The sequence below is a fragment of the Crocodylus siamensis genome, chromosome 3 (assembly GCF_052110815.1).
Source record: "Crocodylus siamensis isolate JL-2025a chromosome 3, ASM5211081v1, whole genome shotgun sequence".
Lineage (NCBI taxonomy): Eukaryota > Metazoa > Chordata > Crocodylia > Crocodylidae > Crocodylus > Crocodylus siamensis.
Genome location: NC_143397.1, coordinates 136,996,554 through 137,018,386, shown reverse-complemented (window position 1 = coordinate 137,018,386; position 21,833 = coordinate 136,996,554). Strand labels below are relative to the sequence as shown.

The window sequence follows — 21,833 nt, the reverse complement described above, 5'->3', positions numbered from 1 at the left end:
TGCAGTTAGACTGCAACCCTCAGGAGCCTCCATGGACTTTATCCCTAAAACAGGTGAAAACTGCTCTCTCATTCCCTTTCTCCTTCCCTTCCCTCCTCCCCAGCCTGCCACTGTTGCTTTACCCCTGTTCTAGGGGCAGGGAAAGTAGCAGAGCCTTTTCTGCCCACCCCAGCTGTGTTGCACCAGGATTGGTCTTATCTGGGAATTGGAACACCAACAACAGCACAGCAAAAGAATAGTTCCTCCCTGCCCCATCCCCTCTAGGAGCAGGCATAGAGAAGGGGGCACCACTGTCCATCCCCACTGCTGCTTTCCCTGAGCCCAGCCCACTTCAACTCAGCTGGGCCAGACAGAAACAGTTCTGGTGCTTCTGCCACCCCCAGCACAGTGAGAAAAGCAACAGTAGCAGGTGTGGGGGAAGGAGGGAGATAAGGATCTTCACCTCCTTTAAAGGCTTAAAAAAATCTCTGGATGCTACTGTGGTGTGGTCCAATCCAAAAACGGCGCAGCTGTGCCACTGCACCCCCACTATATCCACCCCTACCCACTTGTAATCCTGTTCCCAAGAGGTCACAAACTCCCATCCCGGTATCATCATTGGGTCTCAAGTATTTCCCTGCTATTTTTTCCATTTAGTGTTGACATGGTTTTAGGTCACTTAATCAGGGTTGATGGTCCACTTGACCAAATTAAAAACAAATTCTGTTGCATTTTTGGTGACCAACATGTTCCCTTGAAATTAAAATAATGTCATGTTTGATTGCAAAAGTCATCTGCCTTAACAGCCTTTTTGTTAGTCATTTCAGAGGATTTAATGGTCAACCACTTTTTACCTGGGCTCAGGTGTTTACGAATTGACATGGAACATCTTTCACCAGAGCATGAGGTGATCAGCTGACATACTTACCATTCTGGCTTGAAGTACAAAAGAGAGAGATTTAATTCTTCACCCTAAATGGCTGGGATTACTGTAGTTCGTGGATGACTGGTGCCAGCTTAGTCATGGGGGGCACATGTCCCCTCAGCAACCAGTCAGAGACTGGGGGTGGTCCCCTGCAGCCAGTCCCACCGACGTGGGAGGGGGAGGTCTCCCCGCGGCCAATTGCACTGACCAGGAAGCAACCACAGCACTCCCGACCGGCACTCACGGGGAGGGCACTGGCACTCCCACCTGCCCCACCACCACTACCCATTGCCTAAGCGGGGAATGCTGGCTGTCGGGGGGTGCATGTGCACCCCCTATGTGTTGCCACTGCTGTAGTTACTAGTCACTTGGCTTAGATTTAAGTTGGAGCAGAGATGTTGGTGAAGTTTGAAGGTACTTTAAAAAAATTATTTTCCACAGTAGAGTATTCTACATTACTCCATAGACATCTAAGTGTGTAGTCACAAACTAAACTCTTCTAGTAAGGGGAGTTGCTACTATTTACTGTCCCTTAATCAGAAAAAAAGATGTGCTGAAATCAACAGAGAGAACGTGAAATAGAAAATACAAGAGAATATTGGAGTTAGAGAGGGAAAATCAGAAATGTAATCAGTTTTAGTGACAAGTAAATCAAGTCAAGTCAGTCCTGAGGCCGCTGCAACCATTGGGGTACCTTGGATGCTGTAACATCCCTCCTAGGTTAGTTGAGTTGCTTTGCATTAGTGGCGATTCTTTTGAGCCAAGTGGTCTGGCAGCGCCCATCTCCTCTCCAAGTAAGGATTGCCATTGGCTCACAGGTTGCTTATCCACCCTTTGACAGGTCTTGTTTTTTGTCCTGCTGGGTGTCCACGCACCATCCTCACCCAGGCTAGCCCAGGTGGGGGTGCCGGTTAGTTGCCAATGACCCAACCATGGAACAGGCTGTACTGATTTACGTGGTACCCTATAGGAGACCAAGAGAGGCCTGGCCTAACAAGACTGACAAGCAAGGGAGAGCAATAACACTGAAAAGGATAAAAGATTATTAATGGAGTGCAGGTTGGCACACTTCCCTTGATATAATCATTTTTTAGCCTTTCATTACCGGAAATTGGAGGAAGCTCAATATAAAGTGATAGATGGCAACAGGTGACCAAAAGAACTGGATTGGAACATAGCCTTAAAATGAAGTTTGGCTACAGAAGAGCTCTGCATACTTAAATAGTAGATGCCTCTTAAGGGTGGAAATGAATTTAATGTGGTATCTAGGGGTGGAGCTGGAAAATTGATGCTGAGAGACATAATGTTCCTAATAGGGTGCTGTATTAAGGGATAGAAGCTTCACCATTTGATACTTACATAGCTATAGTAGAATAAGTATTTTAATATAGAAAAGATGTATGTTTCTGGATAAAAGATCATGTGGACTTTGAGGAGAGAATGTTAAACTGGGGAACTTTCTAAACTTAAAGGGAAGGAACTCGACGGACTACAGAAGGGTTGAGTCAGGAGTGACAGTAATGATCTGAGCATCAGTCAGAGGCTACAGATTTGAACTTCCCTTAACCCAAGTAGGCCTGGAAAAGATCTGGCTGGGTCAATGTGTTCAAAGCCTGCTTGGATGACTGTAATTACTGTACAGTGTATCACAAAACCTAAAAATAAATCTGCAGCAGTTGCATTGGATTTGGTTTAATTTCTTCTCTCCTATTTTATCACTTTCAGTGATGGTTTCTCTGATGTGAGAATTTACCTTTAATTAAAGGATATGTTTCTGAGTGCATTGTTCACACATGCATTGAAATGTGCTTTTGGATAGGTGGGTTCTTTTCATAATACAAAGTATGTAGTGACTGGAAATTCTATTAGATTATGGAAAATTTAATGAATTTTTTTTGAGAAAATATTTAGAACAACAACTTGAATGGGAGTTTGCATTCCCATCCTGGGGAAGAGGAGTGTATGAATGCATGAAGTTGACCAGAAAACCATGCAAGGATGCTGGCCCCAGATATGCTTCCTTCCTCCTATGTGGACAGAGAGATTTAAATATTTTGGGGTTGCATCTGCTGCCGGATCACAAATCCATTCTCTCTCCTGTTTTGTGCAAAACAACACCCCTCTCCAAAAAACAAAAAAACAAAAAACAAACCAAAATAGTCATGCCACATAGCTGTGCTGCTTTGAAAAGTGCAGGATAGCATAATTTAGGCCACAGGTGTCCAAACTGTATCATGTGTGCCACAAACAGCATGGTTAGCTTCTGTGTGGCATACAGCTAATGGAGAGGACAGGCAGCAGAGTAGCTTCTATGGCAAGGAGCAGAAAGCAAAGCAGCACAGGGCAGAGAAGTGGCTCATTGGGCAGGGGAAGGGGATTGGGGTGGCACTCGGGGAGGGCACAGGGCTTAATTTGTGGTACATCTGCCAAAAAGATTGGTCTTTACTGACCTAGACAGTTACAAAAGCCAGTTGGTACACTTGACCACTAATGTGTGGACAGCTTGTATATGGTTCTGTAGTAATCTGAGTGTGCTGTAGCATGAAGTGGCAGCACTGATAATAGTCAGCTCTTGCTCAGTTGGACACTATATTGTACATGAAAATACATCTAGCAAAACATCTTGAACAAACTTAATTACTGTCAGGGAGGAGTGGCTCCATGCTATCACTCATACCATGGCTGTTCTAGAAAATAGCTAGTGCCAAGGCATCCAAAGAAGGAGCACATAGCCATATTCAAAACTACAGCTTTTGAAAGAGATTGGTATGGGGAATGTAGTCATTGTCTGTGATTTGTTTGGAACACCATTACCACTAGCAAGCAAGACTTTGGTCTTCATTGCTGAAGTGAGATCTTTCATGCCCCTATAAGAATAGCCTTTGGAACAGGCATTTTCCCACCATCTTCGGGGGCAATGACTGGAGAATGGAAGATGGTGTTAAAGGATTTTGTTTGTATGTTGTGCATTAGTCACCTTTTGAGTTTCAGGAGGGGTACAGGGGCAAAGGGCATGATGGCAATGGCCTTTAATCCCCATTTTTTAACTTTGTATCTCCCTCCCCGCACTCCTTGTGCTTTGAGAACAGGAATACTGTACCGTGTTTGGTTTACTTATTAATTACTGCCATCTGCTGCTATGTCAGACTCGCTGATGTCAGAGGAAACTACCTTTATACCCTTTTAATTGATTTTTTTTTTCATAAGTACTATGGGAAAAGTACAAACTTCTCTTGTCACATTTGGAGGGGATTGTATTTTGTCCTACAATCTGGGTCTGTTGTCTCTTGATTTTCCTCCCAGCACACTGGAAGAGACTGGAATTGTCACAAGCTTGGCAGGTAGCTGAATGCAGTGGCCTGGCTACCATAGTCCAAGTGTTCCCAGACAATAAAGCATCCAGAGACTACCCTAGTTCTATCTTCTTTTTTGCCAGGATAGTTCCATTTTCAACATCTGTCCTGGGCATTACATGCATTTTGGTCACAGGCACAAATTTTTTGCCCGTTTCTGAAAATGGGACAAAAGAAGCACTTTTTAACATAAGGAATTGCCAATTCCCCAGCATCCCATGGAGCATTGCCCTACCACCACCCATTACTGTCTCTGGTTCTCTCTCCACCCCACCCTACCTCCTCTGTACTGTGCTGCAGCACACTCAGCTAAGGCCAGAGTTCAAAGCCTGAATGTACTTCCCGGGGCAGTGTTAATGTCTCACTTGAGATTCAGGACACATGATCTCCCTAGCCCTCCTAGGTTAGTGGTTCTCAGCATCACTGGACTTGATGACCCCCTCTATAACTTCGGTGAATTGAGTGACACACAATTTCCAAAACTCATTTATTTACACTAGTGCTTACCTCCCGGCAGAGGGGCTGGGTGGTGGGGTTGGGGGTTGGCCAGGCAGGGGCAAGCCTGAGCCTTGCCTGCCTGCTAACATCCTCACACCTCACAACACCCTTCAAAGGATCTGGTGGCTCCACAGGGTGCTGAGAGACCCTGGCTGAGAGTCACTGCCCCAGGGGATGGTGAGTGCATCTCCTTTCCCATCTCCCCACTCCACATTCACTGCCATCTCACTCTTTTACTGTTCATCCCCTATTATCAGGACTATTAAAACTTGCTTTTCTCCTGCATTGCCCAATTTACCTATTTTCCCTTCCTCTTCCTGTCTTGAATGACACCTAAAAATGTGATTTAAAATGGCTCTTAGGCCATTCTTTTTTCAGGATTGCATGAAATCATATTCTGTTTTAACACGTTTCGTCTGTGCTCAGTCCTCTTCCCCAGTAAGCAATAATGCAAGAAGTGATTTTGTGTGTTCTGCGTGATGTGAGAAAGTTTTAAAAAATGCTGTTTTTTTTCTAATGTTCTGCTACAGAAAAAGAGCTTGGCCATTCAAATGAATTGAAACTCCAGCAGCCTATCTATTGTAAATATGTCAGAGAAATTTAAGATGTTCATGTGAGGTGCAACTGGTTCTGCTGGTATTTTTCAAGGCTTCTGCATATAAAATGCATTTTTCAAATAGAAATGATTTATTCTTTCAAAAACGTTTGATATTTGGGACAACAATACAAACACCATATCTGAATATTTTGTGAAATTTGGTGCTTTTGCTCTATAAGGTATATATGGTAGTTAATCTGCTTGGTCCAAAAGGTTCTGGTTTGTGGGTTTTTTTTAAATCTGGGTGTGAATGGCTTTTTAAAGAGCACTGCTAGCTTTAGGACAAAATCCTCTGTCTTCAGGCAACTTAAGACTTGTGGAGTTGTTCTTTGAAATCCATTGAGGAGTTTTTACTATTTATCATTCAAACTTCCTTTTGAGACCAGTATTATAACAAGTAAAGTCCAAGTCAGACGTATCAGTAGGCTCCTTCTTTCATGATGCCATATAAGAATGGTATACTATTCATCTCGCGCCCAGTACTTTTTTGCAATGGTATCCAGTTTTGTTTGTCCATCAACCCCTCAGTGTTACCAAAAGCCTTAGATTTCATGAGTTGAGTATCACTAAGCTATTATCAGGTTTGGGCAAAGCTGTCTTGTTATTCTGCAGTATTTGAGTACCGCTTCTATTTTTTCAAAGTTCAGAGATTGTCTAAATAGCTTCGTGTTCGATGTTGTAAGCAGTAGGTGATATAATACTGTATGACCTATAGCTGCATTGCTTTGTTCTTAGGCTGTTCTGTGGCACATTTGAAAAATGTGTTCAATTAAATTTATGAAGTTACCTTACATCCCAGTTGAAGCCAAATAAAATCCTTGTTTGGGAAAGAAAACTGATATACCTGGAATTAATTATTATCTGACTTCTTGAGGCTCTACAGAGGCTACACTTGAATAATAAAGATCTAAAAATGTTCTTATTGTGTTAGTCCATGTTGCTTTTCACAGGCAATCCCATTGGCAATTGTGAGCATCCAAGCTAGAGAGAAAGAAAAGGAATTACCCAACAGGTATTATCCAAGAAGTGTTCTCTGGAGAATAACCTGGAGCCCTGAACAAATGCCCTCTTTGTATTTGTATACATTTGGTTATATTCTAGATACTACATGTGAGCTTGTGTATTTTGTGATTGTGCATCTACACATTTTGGATTCTTTTTTATCAAGAAAAGACAGTTGTGTGTATTTTCATATTGACTTTCTCAAGACATAGTTTCATCACTTCTCTCCTTGTGCATTTAAGAGTACTTTGGGGAGGGGGAGTTCTTGTCAGTTGAGATGACAGCAGTGGTCGCAGTCCTGAATATATTGTTCCTCACATTTTGGTTTAGGACTGCATGGATGTGTGCGTTTCCAACAGTTACTGCTTATTGATTTTGCCTACATACCCCCAGCACTGTGGATCCTTCGAGGCAAGGGATATGTCTGTACATATCACAGTACAGTCCTGGGCAGTTAGTTGAGCTAGTGTGTGCAGTGCAAGTGGTATAACTGTGTTTAATGTAGTGGTTTACTGAACCTAATTAATTAGCTGTATAGGGAAGCAGATTATACTAATCCAAATGGAACTCAATGCTGATGCATTTGCAGTATCTTGGAGACCCAGAGTAGCTTGTTCAGACAGCTCATATCTCTGCATGGTGTCCATTGTGCTGTATCTATGGATGCACCCAGCATACCCTAGAACTTCAGTTATCTTGCTTTAATCTTCAGGCTTGTACCAGCCTTTAACATTTCAATGCAGGGGTTGGCAATCTCTTACTAATGCTGGTCACAGCTTGCAATCTGGCCAGCACCATGGGCCGCCATACTCTCCAATGATGGTAAGCAGAGGCTACAGTGAGGAAGAGGAGCCTTTCATACAGGCTGGAGCAACCGGAGTTGATAGGCAATGCCTTTAGTAAAATATGGACTGGATTGGACCTTCACAGGCCAGGTTTGGCCTGCAGGCATAGGTTGCCAATCCTGTTTTAATAGATAGCAAACAAATTGATATTGGTATTGACAGTGGCTTTTTTGATGCAGGCACCTTTATAATTTGACTAACCAATTTGTTTCATGCGCTGTGTTGCAAAATAGTCATCATATGGAAGTAACTCTTATTACCCAGAAGAGGATAAGTCTCAAATTTTTAAATCCTGCTTCCTCAAGAAATAATTTATTTCGGTCCATATGTTTAGGATCTTGAATCTTTTGGGAACTTTTTAATCTTTTGGGAATTTTATTGATCATCCTTTGGGACATAATGGCTGGTTTCAGTAGTTCCTGGCTTTGTCAGACACTTTAATTAACTTAATAGGACAGCCAAGAAAAAGTAAAGCAAGGAAAGTCCTCAGTTTTCTATCAGGGTGTGAGCCAAAAAGTTTCAGTTGAGTGATTTCTGTAATAGGTGTTGGATAGGTTTACAGTGTCAGTTTGTGCATTTTGACTGACTTGCATAACTGTTTCATCTGCAGTCTAATGTGCTGAAGACCGTACTTTCGTGTGTAAGCCTTCTTTTTAGGCCTCTCCTGTCGAGAGCATTTTATGATTTGCATAGGAACAGAGGTCTCTAATAATAAAATAGAATCCTTTTTATTCAGCCACAAAGGATTCAGTAAACATATTTGCAGATTTTTTTTCAAATAAATTTCAACATTGTAGAAATAAGTATCAGCAAATAAAAAAAAGCATCTATAGATTCCCGGATACAGCGGCACTAACAGGCACTGTTACAAGGGTGCACCAGCTTAAAGTACCACTGCCTTTCCACTGAACAGCTAGCTGTCTTGCACTGCCATCTCAATTTCTCTTCGCTTTTCCTGCATTTCACTCTTAAGGATGATTGTAAGGGTTAATAATGAGGTAAACGTAAAAATATTCATTTCACTATTAATGATCGCTCTTCAATGAACAGAAATCTTCATTTGTTGTTGAAAAATGAAGGCATTTCTATCAGATGCGAAATTAATGTGGTGCTTAAAGCTTACAACAAAAAGGCAGGTGTGAACCGTGGTAATTATTTAAAAAAAAAGAAAAAGAAAAAACTTTTGTGCTGTGCTTATAACTGCAAACATTATCAGAAGTTTGCATTTTAAATGTGCCTGAAAATAATGTAACATTACTTTTGAAGTAAATTAGAATTTCAGATTTAAGCAGAAATCCTGATGTTGAAAACTAGATACCTGAAGTTCTTTTTTTTTCTCCCTAACTCTGATTTGTATAGGTTATTTTAAGCTCCATGATAAAGGAGTGTGAACAGAAGGTGGAAAACAAAACCGTCCAAGAACCACCAGGGTAAGATTTCCATGCCTATTCTCTTGTGCTGTCGAAGCAGAAGTCTGTGGATTATTTGCTGAATGCTGAGCTGTTCCCTAATCCAGCACTTGCATCTGTGAATGCTGCATTGACCTGTCTTATGTTTAGCAACAGCTTTCAGGAGTTATGTGTTTATGGTGGTTGCTATATCCAACCTGTGAATTTTCATCTGCTTGGTAGACATGAACTTTTTTCATGTTAATGTCTTTACACTTTTGCTGTTGCCTTACTCCCATAACTTGCTTTGGAACCAGTGCAATATTTAACTTGTTTATACCTCCATTTTCCCTGTCTGACACCTTTTTCTTTCCCATATTAAACAAAATAACTTCATTCAACAACTTATACTTATTACTTCTTTTAAAGTAATTTTTCAGATGCCTTGAGAATCAGGCCTCAACACCTTTTGAGAAGCGTGTTTTATTATAAACACACCTGATATGGGTGCTCAGACTCAGTTGTTGGTGATTATGATATTGCGTAATCTAGTTTAGTAAATGGACCATAATGACAACAGAAAAAATTCTGCAGGGTTAGTAGCCCAGGTTTTACAGGCCCTCGAAACTTAATGTCTGGGTTCTAACCGAACTAGCCAGGAGCATGCCTAGATTTCCTACACCCTTTTTCACTCTTAATAATGTTGTCTATTCTAATGAATGAAAACCAAATTGATTTTCTCTAGTCATAGATTTTGTGTGTGAAGAAACTCTATCCTTAAAATGTTTGAGGAAGTAATAAGAATTTAAAACTGTTCCTTTTTTTTTTGTTTTTTTTTAAATGTTATAATATGGCTAAAGGATCATATCTGGGGTAGCAGTATCATATTCAGTTCAGATCTGTTTGCCCCTCCACCACTTGGAGGAGCTCAACAAATGGATGACATCAAGGGTTTAACTTAATGTAACCTTTCAGAGTTTCATTTCATTGTCTGCACTTCACCTTTTTCTTGTGCTACTTCTTCCACTGTCTGAGGAGAGAGGAGTAAGCGTGAAGTGGAATCATTTCCAGTGCATTAGTTCCTCAGTGAGTTTCGGTGCGTTTGCTCTGCAGAGGGGAATAGCAGAGGATGGATGAGCAACACAAATGGCAGCAGAGCAGGAGGGGTGAGGAAGAGGGAGGAAAACTGTTGCTCTTCCACTTTGATCACAATACTAAGTGTTGCCAAAAAGGAATGTGCCTCAAGCGTTCTCCTGTTTTGGGAGAATAGAGGAAAAGGAGGAAAGCAATTGAAGTAAAGCATTGGGAGGAGCAGAATAACACTTCAAAAGATTCAAAGATTGGAGAAACCCTAAGGAAGGCAGATGTAGAAAGACTGAGGAGAAAAGAATGAGAAATGGAAGATTAATGAGTTACATTTACAGATAATCATTGTGACTTTTGGTGGAGGTGGAGTCTGAGAGGAGAAGACATGGGCCTGTAAGAGATGCTACAAACAGTCATCCTTCAGTCCGTGCAACGTTATAAGTGTTGGTTGTAGCACCTTTGCCAAGTGGGCTTGAGTTCAGTTAAGTGAGTGTACTCTATTGTGACACCGCCCCCTATACTGTTTTCTCCTTAGTGGCTAGCCAAATGCCAGGGTATTGTATCTAGCTTGAGTTAAGGAGATTTTGGGAGTCAAGTCATGCATTTCTTTGACTCAATGCTTTGTTGTTTGTTTGGGGTTCTGCTGGGTTTTTTTCAATGAGTGTACAACGTTTTGTTTTCCTGAACAGGCTATGTTTGTATCTTTAGAACTGAACAATAAAAAGAAATGGAGTAGTACAATGTCAATCTAAAGACAAAGGTGTAAAATGCTGTATAGAATGTCTAAAGAAGGAAACGTGGTGTTGCAGTTTCAAATTTATGACTAAGCAGAGTTGTTAACAAGAAGGTTCCTGTAAGGTTGCAGTTAATAAGGAGATAACTTAGGCTGCGTACACACAAGAATCTCCTTGTAAAGAAACTTACCCAAAGCTGCATGCACAGATATTTGAATGCTGAGGTCATGAAGAGTGGAAAGCTTGAACTGTACAGCCAAAGAGGGGGACCTGTGCACAGGGGCAACACACAGTGGGTACACGTGCACCCCCTGACTGTGGCAGTGCACCCTCTACAAAAAGGCGCTTGAAACGCCATTGGGTGGTGCCTGTGAGCAGTCACCGCTCACCACCCCACTGCCAACACCACCAGCGGTGTCTGCAGGTGGTCTGCGATCCCTGCTGGCCACCACTGACACTGCCGCTGGACATCTGCAGGTAGTCACCAACCCCTGGTCGGCGCTCACCCCATCCGCCATAACCGCCAGGAGCATCTGCGGGAGCTCCCCTGCTTACAGCCCCCACAGTCCCACAGCCACTGTGTCATCGTCACTGTCCTCCCCCAGCTGCCAGTGGCACGCATCATTCATCTTGGCATGTGCTGCAGGCTTCCTTAGTCTGCCCAGCAATAGATCACAATGCATAGGGCAGCCCTGATTGACCCAGACTACCCATGGTCAGCCTGTTGTTTTTCCCTGCAGCATAAAGTGGGAATTGTTAAGGGGGATTGTTCTAGAGCAGCAGAGTCCATTGACCAATACTGTCTCCTGGAGGTGAAGAGGAGAAGCTGGAGGACCATATTCTCTCCTGGAGGGAGGGGGGTATGATTTAACCCTCGTGGTTCCCAGTTTTATTCTCCTGGAGTTGGCTATATTCTGTATACTTGTGTTTCTCCTGGGAAAACAGCAACTTTGCCAGGAGAAACTGAATGTCTATACAAGGCCTAAATTGCTGTAAAGGATGTTACGTCCTTAACATTCGGACTTGTAACCCATCATAAACTCTACTCACCTACATTTGAAGATAACAACATTGAATCCAAGGGGTGATTTTTAAGTGCAGTGGTTCTCAACCCTTTTAGACTCAGCACACCCTTCCAGAATTTAGCAGCACCATGTTTGAGAATCACTGGTCTAGAGCCTCAAAGATGAGCACCTGTTTCTTCCTCCTTTCTGATGCTTCATTGGGGTCCCATTGTTTGTTTTATTTTTACCCATCTCTTTTTCTTTAGTTATACCTGAGGGGGCAACCAAAGAAAAACAGCTGGGTAAAAATATTACCCACCACTGTGACTGACTGCTCCTCTGGGGTCTGCTGCCTGTTTCTCTGCTGCTTCTTCCCCACCCCACCCCTTTCCTATGTTGTTGTTGTTGGCTTTTGTGTGTTTTTTCCTTCCTCTTGTTTGGTTTCATGTCTTTGCACCAAAAAAATGCATATAGATGAAAGTGGTGTGCATTTAAAGTGGTTACACCTCATGCTGCTTGAGATGCTAGCTATTATACAGAGCAGATTTTTTTTCTGCAGTAAGCTGCTAAATTATTTATTGTGTGTTTAGCTTTAATCTCATAAACCTGCCTGCAGTCTTACATATCAGTCTGAGTCTTCTATAAAGCACATAAGTCCGGTAGCACAAGGCACTTGAATGAGTAGGCCTTTCCCCTCAGATAAAACAGGTTCTAAGAAACGTTTACATGCCTCTAGCTGGAGATGTTTGCCTTCCTAATTTGACTAGTAAGGATTTGTGGTGTACCAGCTAGCAACTCTTTAATATTTAGTTGCCCCTCAGAGCCCCTTCCTCCAGCCCTGGGAGCATGGGAAGAGCAAAGGACAAGCTGGACTGAAAATTACAGCTCTGCAGCCCCAGGTCCACTGTTCTGCCTAGTTCAGGCATTGCCAGGAGAGGAGGGAGGACAGCAACCTGAGTGCCACTGGGGCGGCGGGGAAGAGCATGCTTACTGTATTTTTCGGACCATAAGACGCACCCAGTTTTTATGGCAGGAGATACTATGTGTGCCGGTGGCCGGCCATTTTTATTGCCAGCTCCCGGCCACTGGCACGGGCGCCGGCTTCCGGTATAAACAAGCGGCGGATGTCCCGCTCGGGCTCCGCCGCCTCCGCGGGCAAGCTCCGCCCCGTCTCCCCGGGACACACACCTTCGGACCATAAGACGCACCCTCATTTTCCCCCCACTTTTGGGGGGGAAAAAGTGCGTCTTATGGTCCGAAAAATACGGTACCTCCTCAGTTGAGAACTGAATTAGGTTGGTGGCCATGACAGCCCGGTTAAGAATCCTGTTTTAGTACTTCCGTAATCTGAGCTTTGTATTGCAAATCTGTAAAATTTCTGGATTTTATCCATACTATCCATCCTGAACTATTTCTGTTGTAGAGTATTCCAAAAAACTGTTCTTGCCTCATCTATTCTCTAGACGAAAAAGTTAATCACCTTGAGAGGGACTTTTTTTCCAAAAAATTTCTGGTCGTTGCATCTTTTACAAGAACTTGATCACAGAATGTTTTGGAGACGGTGTCATTCTCCAAGAGAACTCCTATTAGTCTCTTCTATTGGAGCTGGTTTTAAAAGTTGACAATTCTGTACAATAGAAATACTGAACTGAAATGATCCAAAACTGCAGTCAAAAACTTAATATTCCATGTGTTTCAGAAGCATTACCGTTATTCACTGTTTTATGTCCTGATGGAAAGGCCCTTTAAATGTAGGACAAAAAATTTCTATCATCACCTTTTTGCATATTAAGAAACAGTATTCGAAACAAGCTGATTGTATTCTGTTCTACCTGCACACTTGTTACATGGGCAGATTCTGAGCATTCCTCCACAAATGCATTTTCTAGAAGGAAATGATGCCTACATGCTTACAGGCAGCCCTTGGACTTGCAACACAATTTGTTCCTGAAAACTCTGTCTTAAATTTAAATGTTGTCACTTAGAACCGATTTTCCCATAGGAAACAATGTTATAAATGATGGATTCGTTCCTGAACCAATACCTGATACCCTGTTTTCACCAAAAATAACCCAGAATTTTGTTCTCAGTCAATTATAGATGAGTAATATAGCTACATTAATGTATTTATATTGTAAATAGCAATCTTGATTTGGAAGGACTTCTTTGAAGTGATTTTGCTGGACTTTTTGAAGGGTTTTTGGCTGGAGTCTTCTCAGGAGTCTTGGCTTCAGGTTTTTCTGGAGTCTTGTCTGCTTTGTTAAAGAAAGTGTCCAGGGAAGTTTGGGCAGATGTTCTCTAGGGAGATAGGTGACACAGCGAACTTGTTTGCTGGCGTGGAATCATGTCAGATCAAGCATTGTAAAGTTGAAACTGACATCAAAGTTAAAACAGGGTGTCAATTTATAAACATTGTTAAGTGCAAAACATTGTAACTCAAAATGTTGTAAGTTGGACTGCCTCTACATCCAAACTGCATTGGAAGTAGGTGGCATCAAAATAGTGTCTTTAAGGAGCTACCTCCAAACTGTTGTCAAACTTTAGTACGGTAAAAGCTCTGTTATCTGGCCTGGGAATGGGGGATGCTGAATAACAAAATATGCCGGTTAGTTGAGCGGCCTTCACCACTTTTTCTGCCGCATCTGGAGTGTCCCGCCGCACCTCCCACCGCATCGCCACCCCTCCTGCTGCGGGCCCTGTGGGACAGAGGCAGGCCCTGCACAGCCCTGTGCAGCCTGTTACACCCCCAGGCCGTGGGGGCTTGGTAATTCAAGCTGCTTTGCTCTGGGCCATGGGGGCTTGGAAAAACTGGAAGCGCCACAGTGGCCGCTTCCGGTTTCACTTTCTTACAAGCCGGCATGCCGGCTTGTAAGATGCCGATTACTGGAGCTTCTACTGTACTATGTTATTTATTTATAATTGCATGAATCATAGCATAGTCCAACATAATTGGACTCATTTCTTTAGGAAAGATGAAAACGGTTTGCTTGATTCGCAAATTAATGCTCTTCAGTTAGACTGAGGAACAAGTGGGTAGACGAGTGGTTTGAGGAGTGTTCTTACTTTAGAGTTCGCCTTCAAATCAACTCAGCCAGGTTACAGATTACTCTTTAAATGAGCAGGTATATTGAGTGATGAAATAGTCCTTTGTTTTATGGAGTTTAGACTAATCTTTGGACAGAAACAGGTGTGTGTATCTACATCTGATATATGACAGAAGTATTGGTATTAAATGATACTGATAAACTATTTACAGTATAGCTGTTACCTCTTCTTTCCCCTGTAGTGGTAGAAGGTTTAGCAAGCTCTTGTAATTTTTCGACCCCGTTTTCATTCAGTGATTTTAGCTAACTTGTACCGCTACAGGATTATGAAGATGTAACAGTTGCCAGGATGTCAGAAAGTAACTTCCATGGAAGTTGGGCAGCCCTGTTGTATGCAAAGAATAATTAGCCAGGTTCTAGATAAGTGAAGAAATATAACGTGTATTGCATGTGAAGAAACTATTTTGATACCACAATTAGAAGTACTTCCTGTATGGTAAGGATATGCAGTAAGTATTCGCATGCATCAGTGACACAGCTTCCAATTAATTTCCATCTAAAATGCAAACTGCTGAGAAGTTTGATTGAAAAAAGAGAAGTCTTTGCAGAAAGTTGCATTTGTTTCCTTTTATTTAACCTTCCCTTTTTTTCCCTTTCAGCATCAGATATATTTTTGAAAAATCTCTTCAAAAAAATAAAATTGATGCAAAATGTTTTATAACTTAAGGGTTACTTCCACATATATACAAACTTTTTTTTAACCCTTTGAAAGCTTTAGTTAGTTTTGTTATAGCCTACTTCTCTTTAAAGTATTGATTACCTTTTTAAAAGATTACTTGCAACCAAAATTATTGATTTTGATTTTGGAGCATCATGCAAGTGCACTCACAAAAAACAGAATTGAAGTAAATTAAGTTCCAAGTATTTTGTCATCATTTTTAACATGAGAAAAATGTGAAGTTCATCAGAAACTTTTAGTGGGTACTTTTGTGATTTTAAAATTAAGTTTTATAAATCTTGAGGTTTGTTAATAGGCAACTTTTATTGGAAAAGATGAATCATTTTGATCTGAGAGAACCTTACCTGTAAAACTAATGTTATATTGATTAGTGAAATAGTTTGTTTGTTTTTTTTAATTTTGTAGTAAGACTGAAGCCCAAATTGAAGGAGATCATTTTTTTTTTTGCTTTGCTTTGTTGTTTGTTTGTTTTGGGGTGTCATTTTGCATTTCAAACAGCTCATCGAGACAATGAAGTCAAGATGCTGTGGCACCCTGGAGTATCTTGAGATGCTGTGAGGTGTCACACAATGTTAGGTGTGCAAACATGAGTCACAAGGTAAACCCAGAGATTTCAAATAGGAATTTATAGTGTTAAAAACATTTTTGTCCTGTTGTGGTCTTTCTGAGTTCTTTGCAGCAGAAGAATCATTGTCTTATAAAAACTATGAAACAAGAAAAGAAAAATACAAAATGTGGTCATTCATTTTCCAATACCTTTATTTTCAGGACCCTATTTCTCTGGCTAAACTTTCTTTCAAGTTTTATTGAGGCACTGCTTATCATACAGCAATCTTTTGGCTATAAACAAGTTGTGTTCCCTTCTCAAACTAGTCACTATTTCCTTTCTTTTTTATTTTTATTTTTTTTTACTTTTAAAAGATGGAATATTTAACATTTCCCTGCAAGGCCAGCTTTCCCTGGATTGTGAGCGCTGGCTTGGATTTTTATAGCATATATTAAAACGTTTTGTAGTCCATGGCTAGCTCATGCAGAATGAAGTAAGAAAAAGCTCTGTTCTCTTTGGTCAGTCAAATCAAAGGGCTTAAGAATTGTCCTTTGCATCACTGCATAACAAATCCACCTTGCAATAACAACTTGCTAGAGTTTTCTTGGCAGCAGCATATCAGCAACTGAAAGTAAAACATGCCACCTATGGTTATCTAACTGTTCTTTAGGTTCCCACTGACCTATAGAGATGGGTCTCTCAGTTCTGCTCTTTAATATAGAAAAATATTGTAACTGTCATTTAACAAGATTTAAAGTTTGAGGACCTCTGTTACTGTAGCACAGAATGTATTTTAAGAAAAAGAACCTTTTCAGCAACCTTTGTTTTTGAAAGATTATGGCTCTGACTGTCAGGTCAGCTCTGTATGTGCAGCACTATCATGTGAAGTGGGACTGTCATACAGAGAACACTGAGTCTGGTTTTTAAATTCTTAAATAGGCAGGGAGGCATCTAAACATCTTTCAGCAAATGAGTTGGGTGCTGACATGCTGATTGGACTTCAGAAAGCACCACAACATTTATTAAATTTATAAAGTATTGAACTGACTAAAGTATAAGAAATCTTTCCTCTTATTGTAAATAGTTTTAAGGGCATTTCAACAGCCTATTCCTTTCACAAGCAGAACTCTGAGGCCCGTCCAGAAATTTGGGGGCTCTGTCTTTTTACAAAATCTCAAGCAATACAAGTGTGCAATAATAATTTTTCTGTTTAATTCTTTTACCTGTTAAGAATCAGGAGCAATAATAAAATTAGTGTGTGTGTAAAGCAGCAGTCCAAGCAATTTTTTTTTCTTGTTTTAAAGTATATTTCCATTCATGCAAGTTAGGAACCAGATTGTAATTAATTGATTCCCTTAGTTTATGATAGTGGGGGTGAAACCATTGAGTAATTCCTCGAGTACCATTCTGCTACTTGATTACAGATGTTTCAGTCTGAAGGAAATCAAAGTAGAACTAATCACTCTAATCCAGTAGAACTTGCTTTGTCCGTTCTGATTCAAGACATTGGTATGATCGGGGGTATGCATTCAAGAAGTTTTATTTGTATGGACATAGGTGCTATCACGATTTGGGCAGTTTCACAGATACAAATTAGTCTTCTAGAAAAGAGGGTATTGTCATTTTTGAAAGAATGTTTGCCTTGCTATTTTAATCAAACGTCTTAATGTAATACAGGAAGTGCAGCTCACTTATTATCTCATCTGCTGTGACACGCTTATATTGTTAGTGATTTGCCATGAAGGAGTACTCCTACGATGACAATTCTCTTATCTAGGAAGTTGTGTATTGCAGGACCCTATAAATTCCAGAGAATTGCCATCTCTTATAGAATTACCATATTTACTCCAAAAAAATCACCCTGAATTAAAGGTGACACCCTCCCCAATAACTAGATTGTATATGTAGAAAATTGATAGATGTTATAATTTTTCCAAGTACAGAATCTAATTGGAGCATCTCAAATTTTGTTACCCTCACTGCTACAGCAGGAAAAGTAGGGCTGGGCAGGTAGTCCTTTGCCATGTGCCTCCCTCTCAGCTTTCTCCTGCAGCCAGCCCACGACCTGCACCCCCCACCCTCTGATGCCTGCCTCCCCACTGGCTCTGCCCCCATCCTCCCCCCAACCTTACCATCAAATGCAGCTCTGGCTTCATTCCCTTCCAGATCACCAAGCATATGAAAGTGTGGGCCCTACCTGGACATGCAGCAGTATTACTGCTGCTGATTAGCTGGGTGAGGTACAGAGTTTCCATGCGCTTCATGCCTGGGTGGGAATCAAGCCAAAGTCATGCTGGACAGTAAGGATGGCGGTGAGGGTGGGGGTGGGGAAGAAGGACTGCAGGGACAAAGGTAGGAGAGATGCAGCTGCTGTGGCTTCTTTGGGCTATAGTCGGAGCCACAGCACCCAGCGCTCTTCCCCGCCCACACCCAGCTTCGTACTTGGATCCAAGACCAGGGGCTTCTTTCCCCTTGCTAAGTGCAGGGGTGGGGCCTCATCTTGGATTCAGTTACATATGGTAAGTGCAACTTCCTCAAATTTGTTTCTGTTTTCACACTAGTTTTAAGGTAATTTGTTTGGGCTGCTTTGCTCTTCAAAATCAGCTTTGAAGGTTTGAAAGACCACATCTGTCTTGAATTTTGAAGCATTTAGAGTTGATACTTTTAGTTGAGGGGAGGGAATAAAGGAGTGGCTGTTTCTCAGGAAGGCATTTGTTCTCAAAGCTTATTGCTAAAATTTTAAGCTGATACTAACAAGACATCTACAGAGAGTCAGATAAGTTTGTGAAGGCATTCTCAGGTTGTGTACTGGGACTATAGTTGGAAGACCCTTCCAGCACAGTGGTGTTTTGGTTTGTTGGTTGGTTTGGTTGGGGGGGGGGAGGGGTTGGGAGGAGGGGGTTGAGGTTTTGGGGGGGAGGCTTTTTGAAACAATGGAGGGTGGGTAGTCAGTCTGTAAAGCATATTTCAGTTAACCAGGTTTCCCCTTGGGTCCAGCATTTTCAAAGCTAACCCTAAGAGCCAGATCTTTCAAGGATTGTTTTGTTTTAAGACCATAAATGTGTTGACATGCAAATTGCTTATTAAACAGCAAACAACAGTATTCTTTAGCGGTTTAGTTGTTTTATGTATCTTCTCTCTTTATAACTCTTTCCTAGCTCAATGTCAATTGCTGCAAGCCTGGTGAGTGAAGATACAAAGACCAAGTTCTTGAACAAAATGGGCCAGCTGACCACATCAGGTGCCATGTTGGCTAATGTGTTTCAGAGGAAGAAGTGAAATGGGAAAAGAAAGTCCCAGTAAACACTAAGATGGACCTCATGCAGACTGGTTCCTTGTACTTGAAGTACTTGCCTTTTTATTTCCTCTGTCTTATGTTCTTGTAGTATAATTTTATTCTAACCTCCAAAGATATTTGCACTGCTTTTGAATATCGCTGTGTATCTGTTCATTTTTGGGTTAACTGGTTGAGAGAAAACTGAATTCATAGTCTGTACCAAGTCCCTGTTCTGTGTTTGTCTTTCCAGCATATTTTTTTTTATATAGTGAAGGGGTTTTTTTTATTTTCTGACAAGATATCAGCAAGTATCTGTATTATACATGGAGCTATTACAATGGTACTTAAAATAATGTAAATTTGAAGTCATTGTCATGAAGTAATAAAAGTGGAGATTACTTATGTATTTAAATTATGAAGGTGTAACGCAGACTTCTTTTTATTGTGTTTCTAATATGACAAGGAAGGGGCCACCAGCACTTGTTTCTGCTGTTAGAATTGTGTTTTTGTAAGTACTGTACATCTCAAAGCCAGAGGAATTGCAGCACATAATGTATGGAACTGATGGCACTGCATCAGTCCACAGGAAACTCTCAGCACTTCGACTGTTTCAGTGCATATGTTGCAAGTGCTGTATGAAATATGCCAGATGAACATTTTGCATCTGTTGTCTTCTTACTTTAAAGCACTTTAACGATTAGTCTACCTACTGGAAGGCACATCTACTAAGTAAAGGAAACAGTGGTCAAGACAAATCTTGTCAAATGATTAATCTGGAAATGGCTTCTTGTTGGTTCTACAGATTACAGCCAATACACTGTACTATACATCTCTGTAGACAGAGTAACCTTTAAACACCCAAGTAGATTCTGTGGATATGTATGAAATCTGTGCACCAACTTTCAGAGAATTGCAGTATCTTTAAAAATGGTATCTTTAACAAATACTAGCTTTTTTAATAAGAAAGCATAGACAAACAAGTGTTTCACAACCAAGTCTAAACTTTCCCTGTTAGCGGACACTTTCCTTGGTCTTTATCGATAAGACCTTCTGAATGTATAACAAAGCACATAGCATCAAATTGATGATAGAGAATGAAACAAAAATGTAAATGAAAAGTGAAACATTTCCTTTAAGTGTCACAGTACTCCTACAATTGGAAATGTTCATCTGTTTGGGGAAGTGAACAGAGAGGGTAAGTAACAAAAGAATAGTTTTCTGAAATATGGATGCAGTGCTTAAAGTATTTCCCATACATGTAGTTGATAAAAATGACTAATACTCCTAATTGCTTTGTGTTGCCTAATGGCACTGCATATACAATTGCCCAACTTGTATTGTGAGAGCCTGCTGCACAGATCCTTTTACACTGCAGACAAGCATCTTTATCAAGATTACAGATGGCTGTTACTTCCCATTGCTTGTTATCCTGAAATAACTGTGCTTTTAGCAGAGTATCTGACTGTGAAATGGAGACATTTCTAAGACATTGGAAGTAACTGACTTTCCTCTCAATTGTTGTGTTATAAATAAAAAAAATTTGCATAATTGTCTTGTATTTTTTTTGTAGTAGTCTCCAAGAAATATTTGCCTATAAAAGGCTGCGAAGGGGCAAAGTCCAGCTTGCAAGGGGATTTCTACAATTGTTACTTGCATTTCTGTAAGATGTGCACTATATACAGAGAAATACTTAGTTGGTAGAGCATGGACAGCATGGAAGAATGCATATGAAAGCAGGAGTAAGCAGAGGAGCTATGCACTGGACCTAATTTTTGAGGAGGGCATTTTGCTCTGGTATGGAAAACCACATTTGCAATAGCAGACTGAAAGGTAAGGGGTGCAGTTGGAAAGGTTCCCACATTGGTCCTGTTTGTTAGCAAGCCTCAATCTTGTTTTCAGTTGATGGTTAGTTCTGCGGGCCTGGACACATGATACACTAACGCTAGTGAAATTTTAATTCATTTTGTACAGTGGTATCCATACTGGATAGGGAACCAGCTCCTCAAAGGGTAACTCTTGCAGTGGGTGCTAGTACAGTGACTTGTCCCAAAGTATAGGGAAGCCTGTAATAGCTTGTTTGCAATGAGCCAAATGACTGCTGTAGAACGGAAGCAGCCATACAACTACTACACTAGTGTGAGGCAGAACGGCAGCAGCAGAGGAAGGAGAAGGAGATCAACCCAGGGCTGCAATTCCCACTCCCCTGCACAACAGCATTTCCCCATTGCCAAAGAACCTGTGTATCCAGAATCAGGCTCCTCAGTCGTCTGAGGACCCATCAAGGCTGATGGATGTAATCCTGAACTCCAAGGGACTGCCGATGAGTGTGGTTTTGTCACTCATCTTTCCAGCAGTAATTCTATACCAGATTCTGGTACTGCCATCAAGGCAAGGCTTTGTCAAGTTCCTGTTCCTTGTTTTATACCAGTGTAAACCTAACATCTACACAGGTTCTAAGACTAGATAGCTGTGATGATATAACTGGAGGTACAGTGGCATGTTTTTGAGTGATGAGAAGTGACAGCCCTTAATAGACTGTTATCTAATCCACTGATGCTGACCCCTCCAACCTGAAGGCTGAATCTGATCCACAGGGCTCTGTCATCTGGTCCATGGGGATTCTGAAAGGTCCAGAAACTTGATGGTGGAGGAACAGTGCCTGCCACTGCTCCCCTACTGCCAGATTTCCAGACTCATGGGGAGCTCCCTGGGCTGAATGACATGGTCCTGTGCACTGGGGAAGGATCCAGCCCATGGGGCTATAAGGTTGAGCACCACTGATTTAGTCCAAGTTTGATTAGTAATACTATGGTC

The 21,833-nt window shown here is 41.3% G+C and overlaps 1 protein-coding gene across 6 annotated transcripts in view; it reads left to right on the top strand.

Moving 5' to 3' along the window:
• The window catches only part of RELCH (RAB11 binding and LisH domain, coiled-coil and HEAT repeat containing), a 130,439-nt gene extending 109,872 nt beyond the window's left edge, over nt 1-20,567 (top strand). For all 6 annotated transcript variants that reach the window (XM_090039315.1, XM_090039314.1, XM_090039313.1 and 3 more), the window contains 3 exons: nt 798-886; nt 8,560-8,630; nt 18,901-20,567. In XM_090039315.1, coding sequence (XP_089895441.1) covers nt 798-886; nt 8,560-8,630; nt 18,901-19,021 — 281 coding nt within the window. In that variant the 3' untranslated portion in view covers nt 19,022-20,567. The remainder of the gene's footprint in view (nt 1-797; nt 887-8,559; nt 8,631-18,900) is intronic.
• Nucleotides 20,568-21,833: the final 1,266 nt, after the last annotated feature.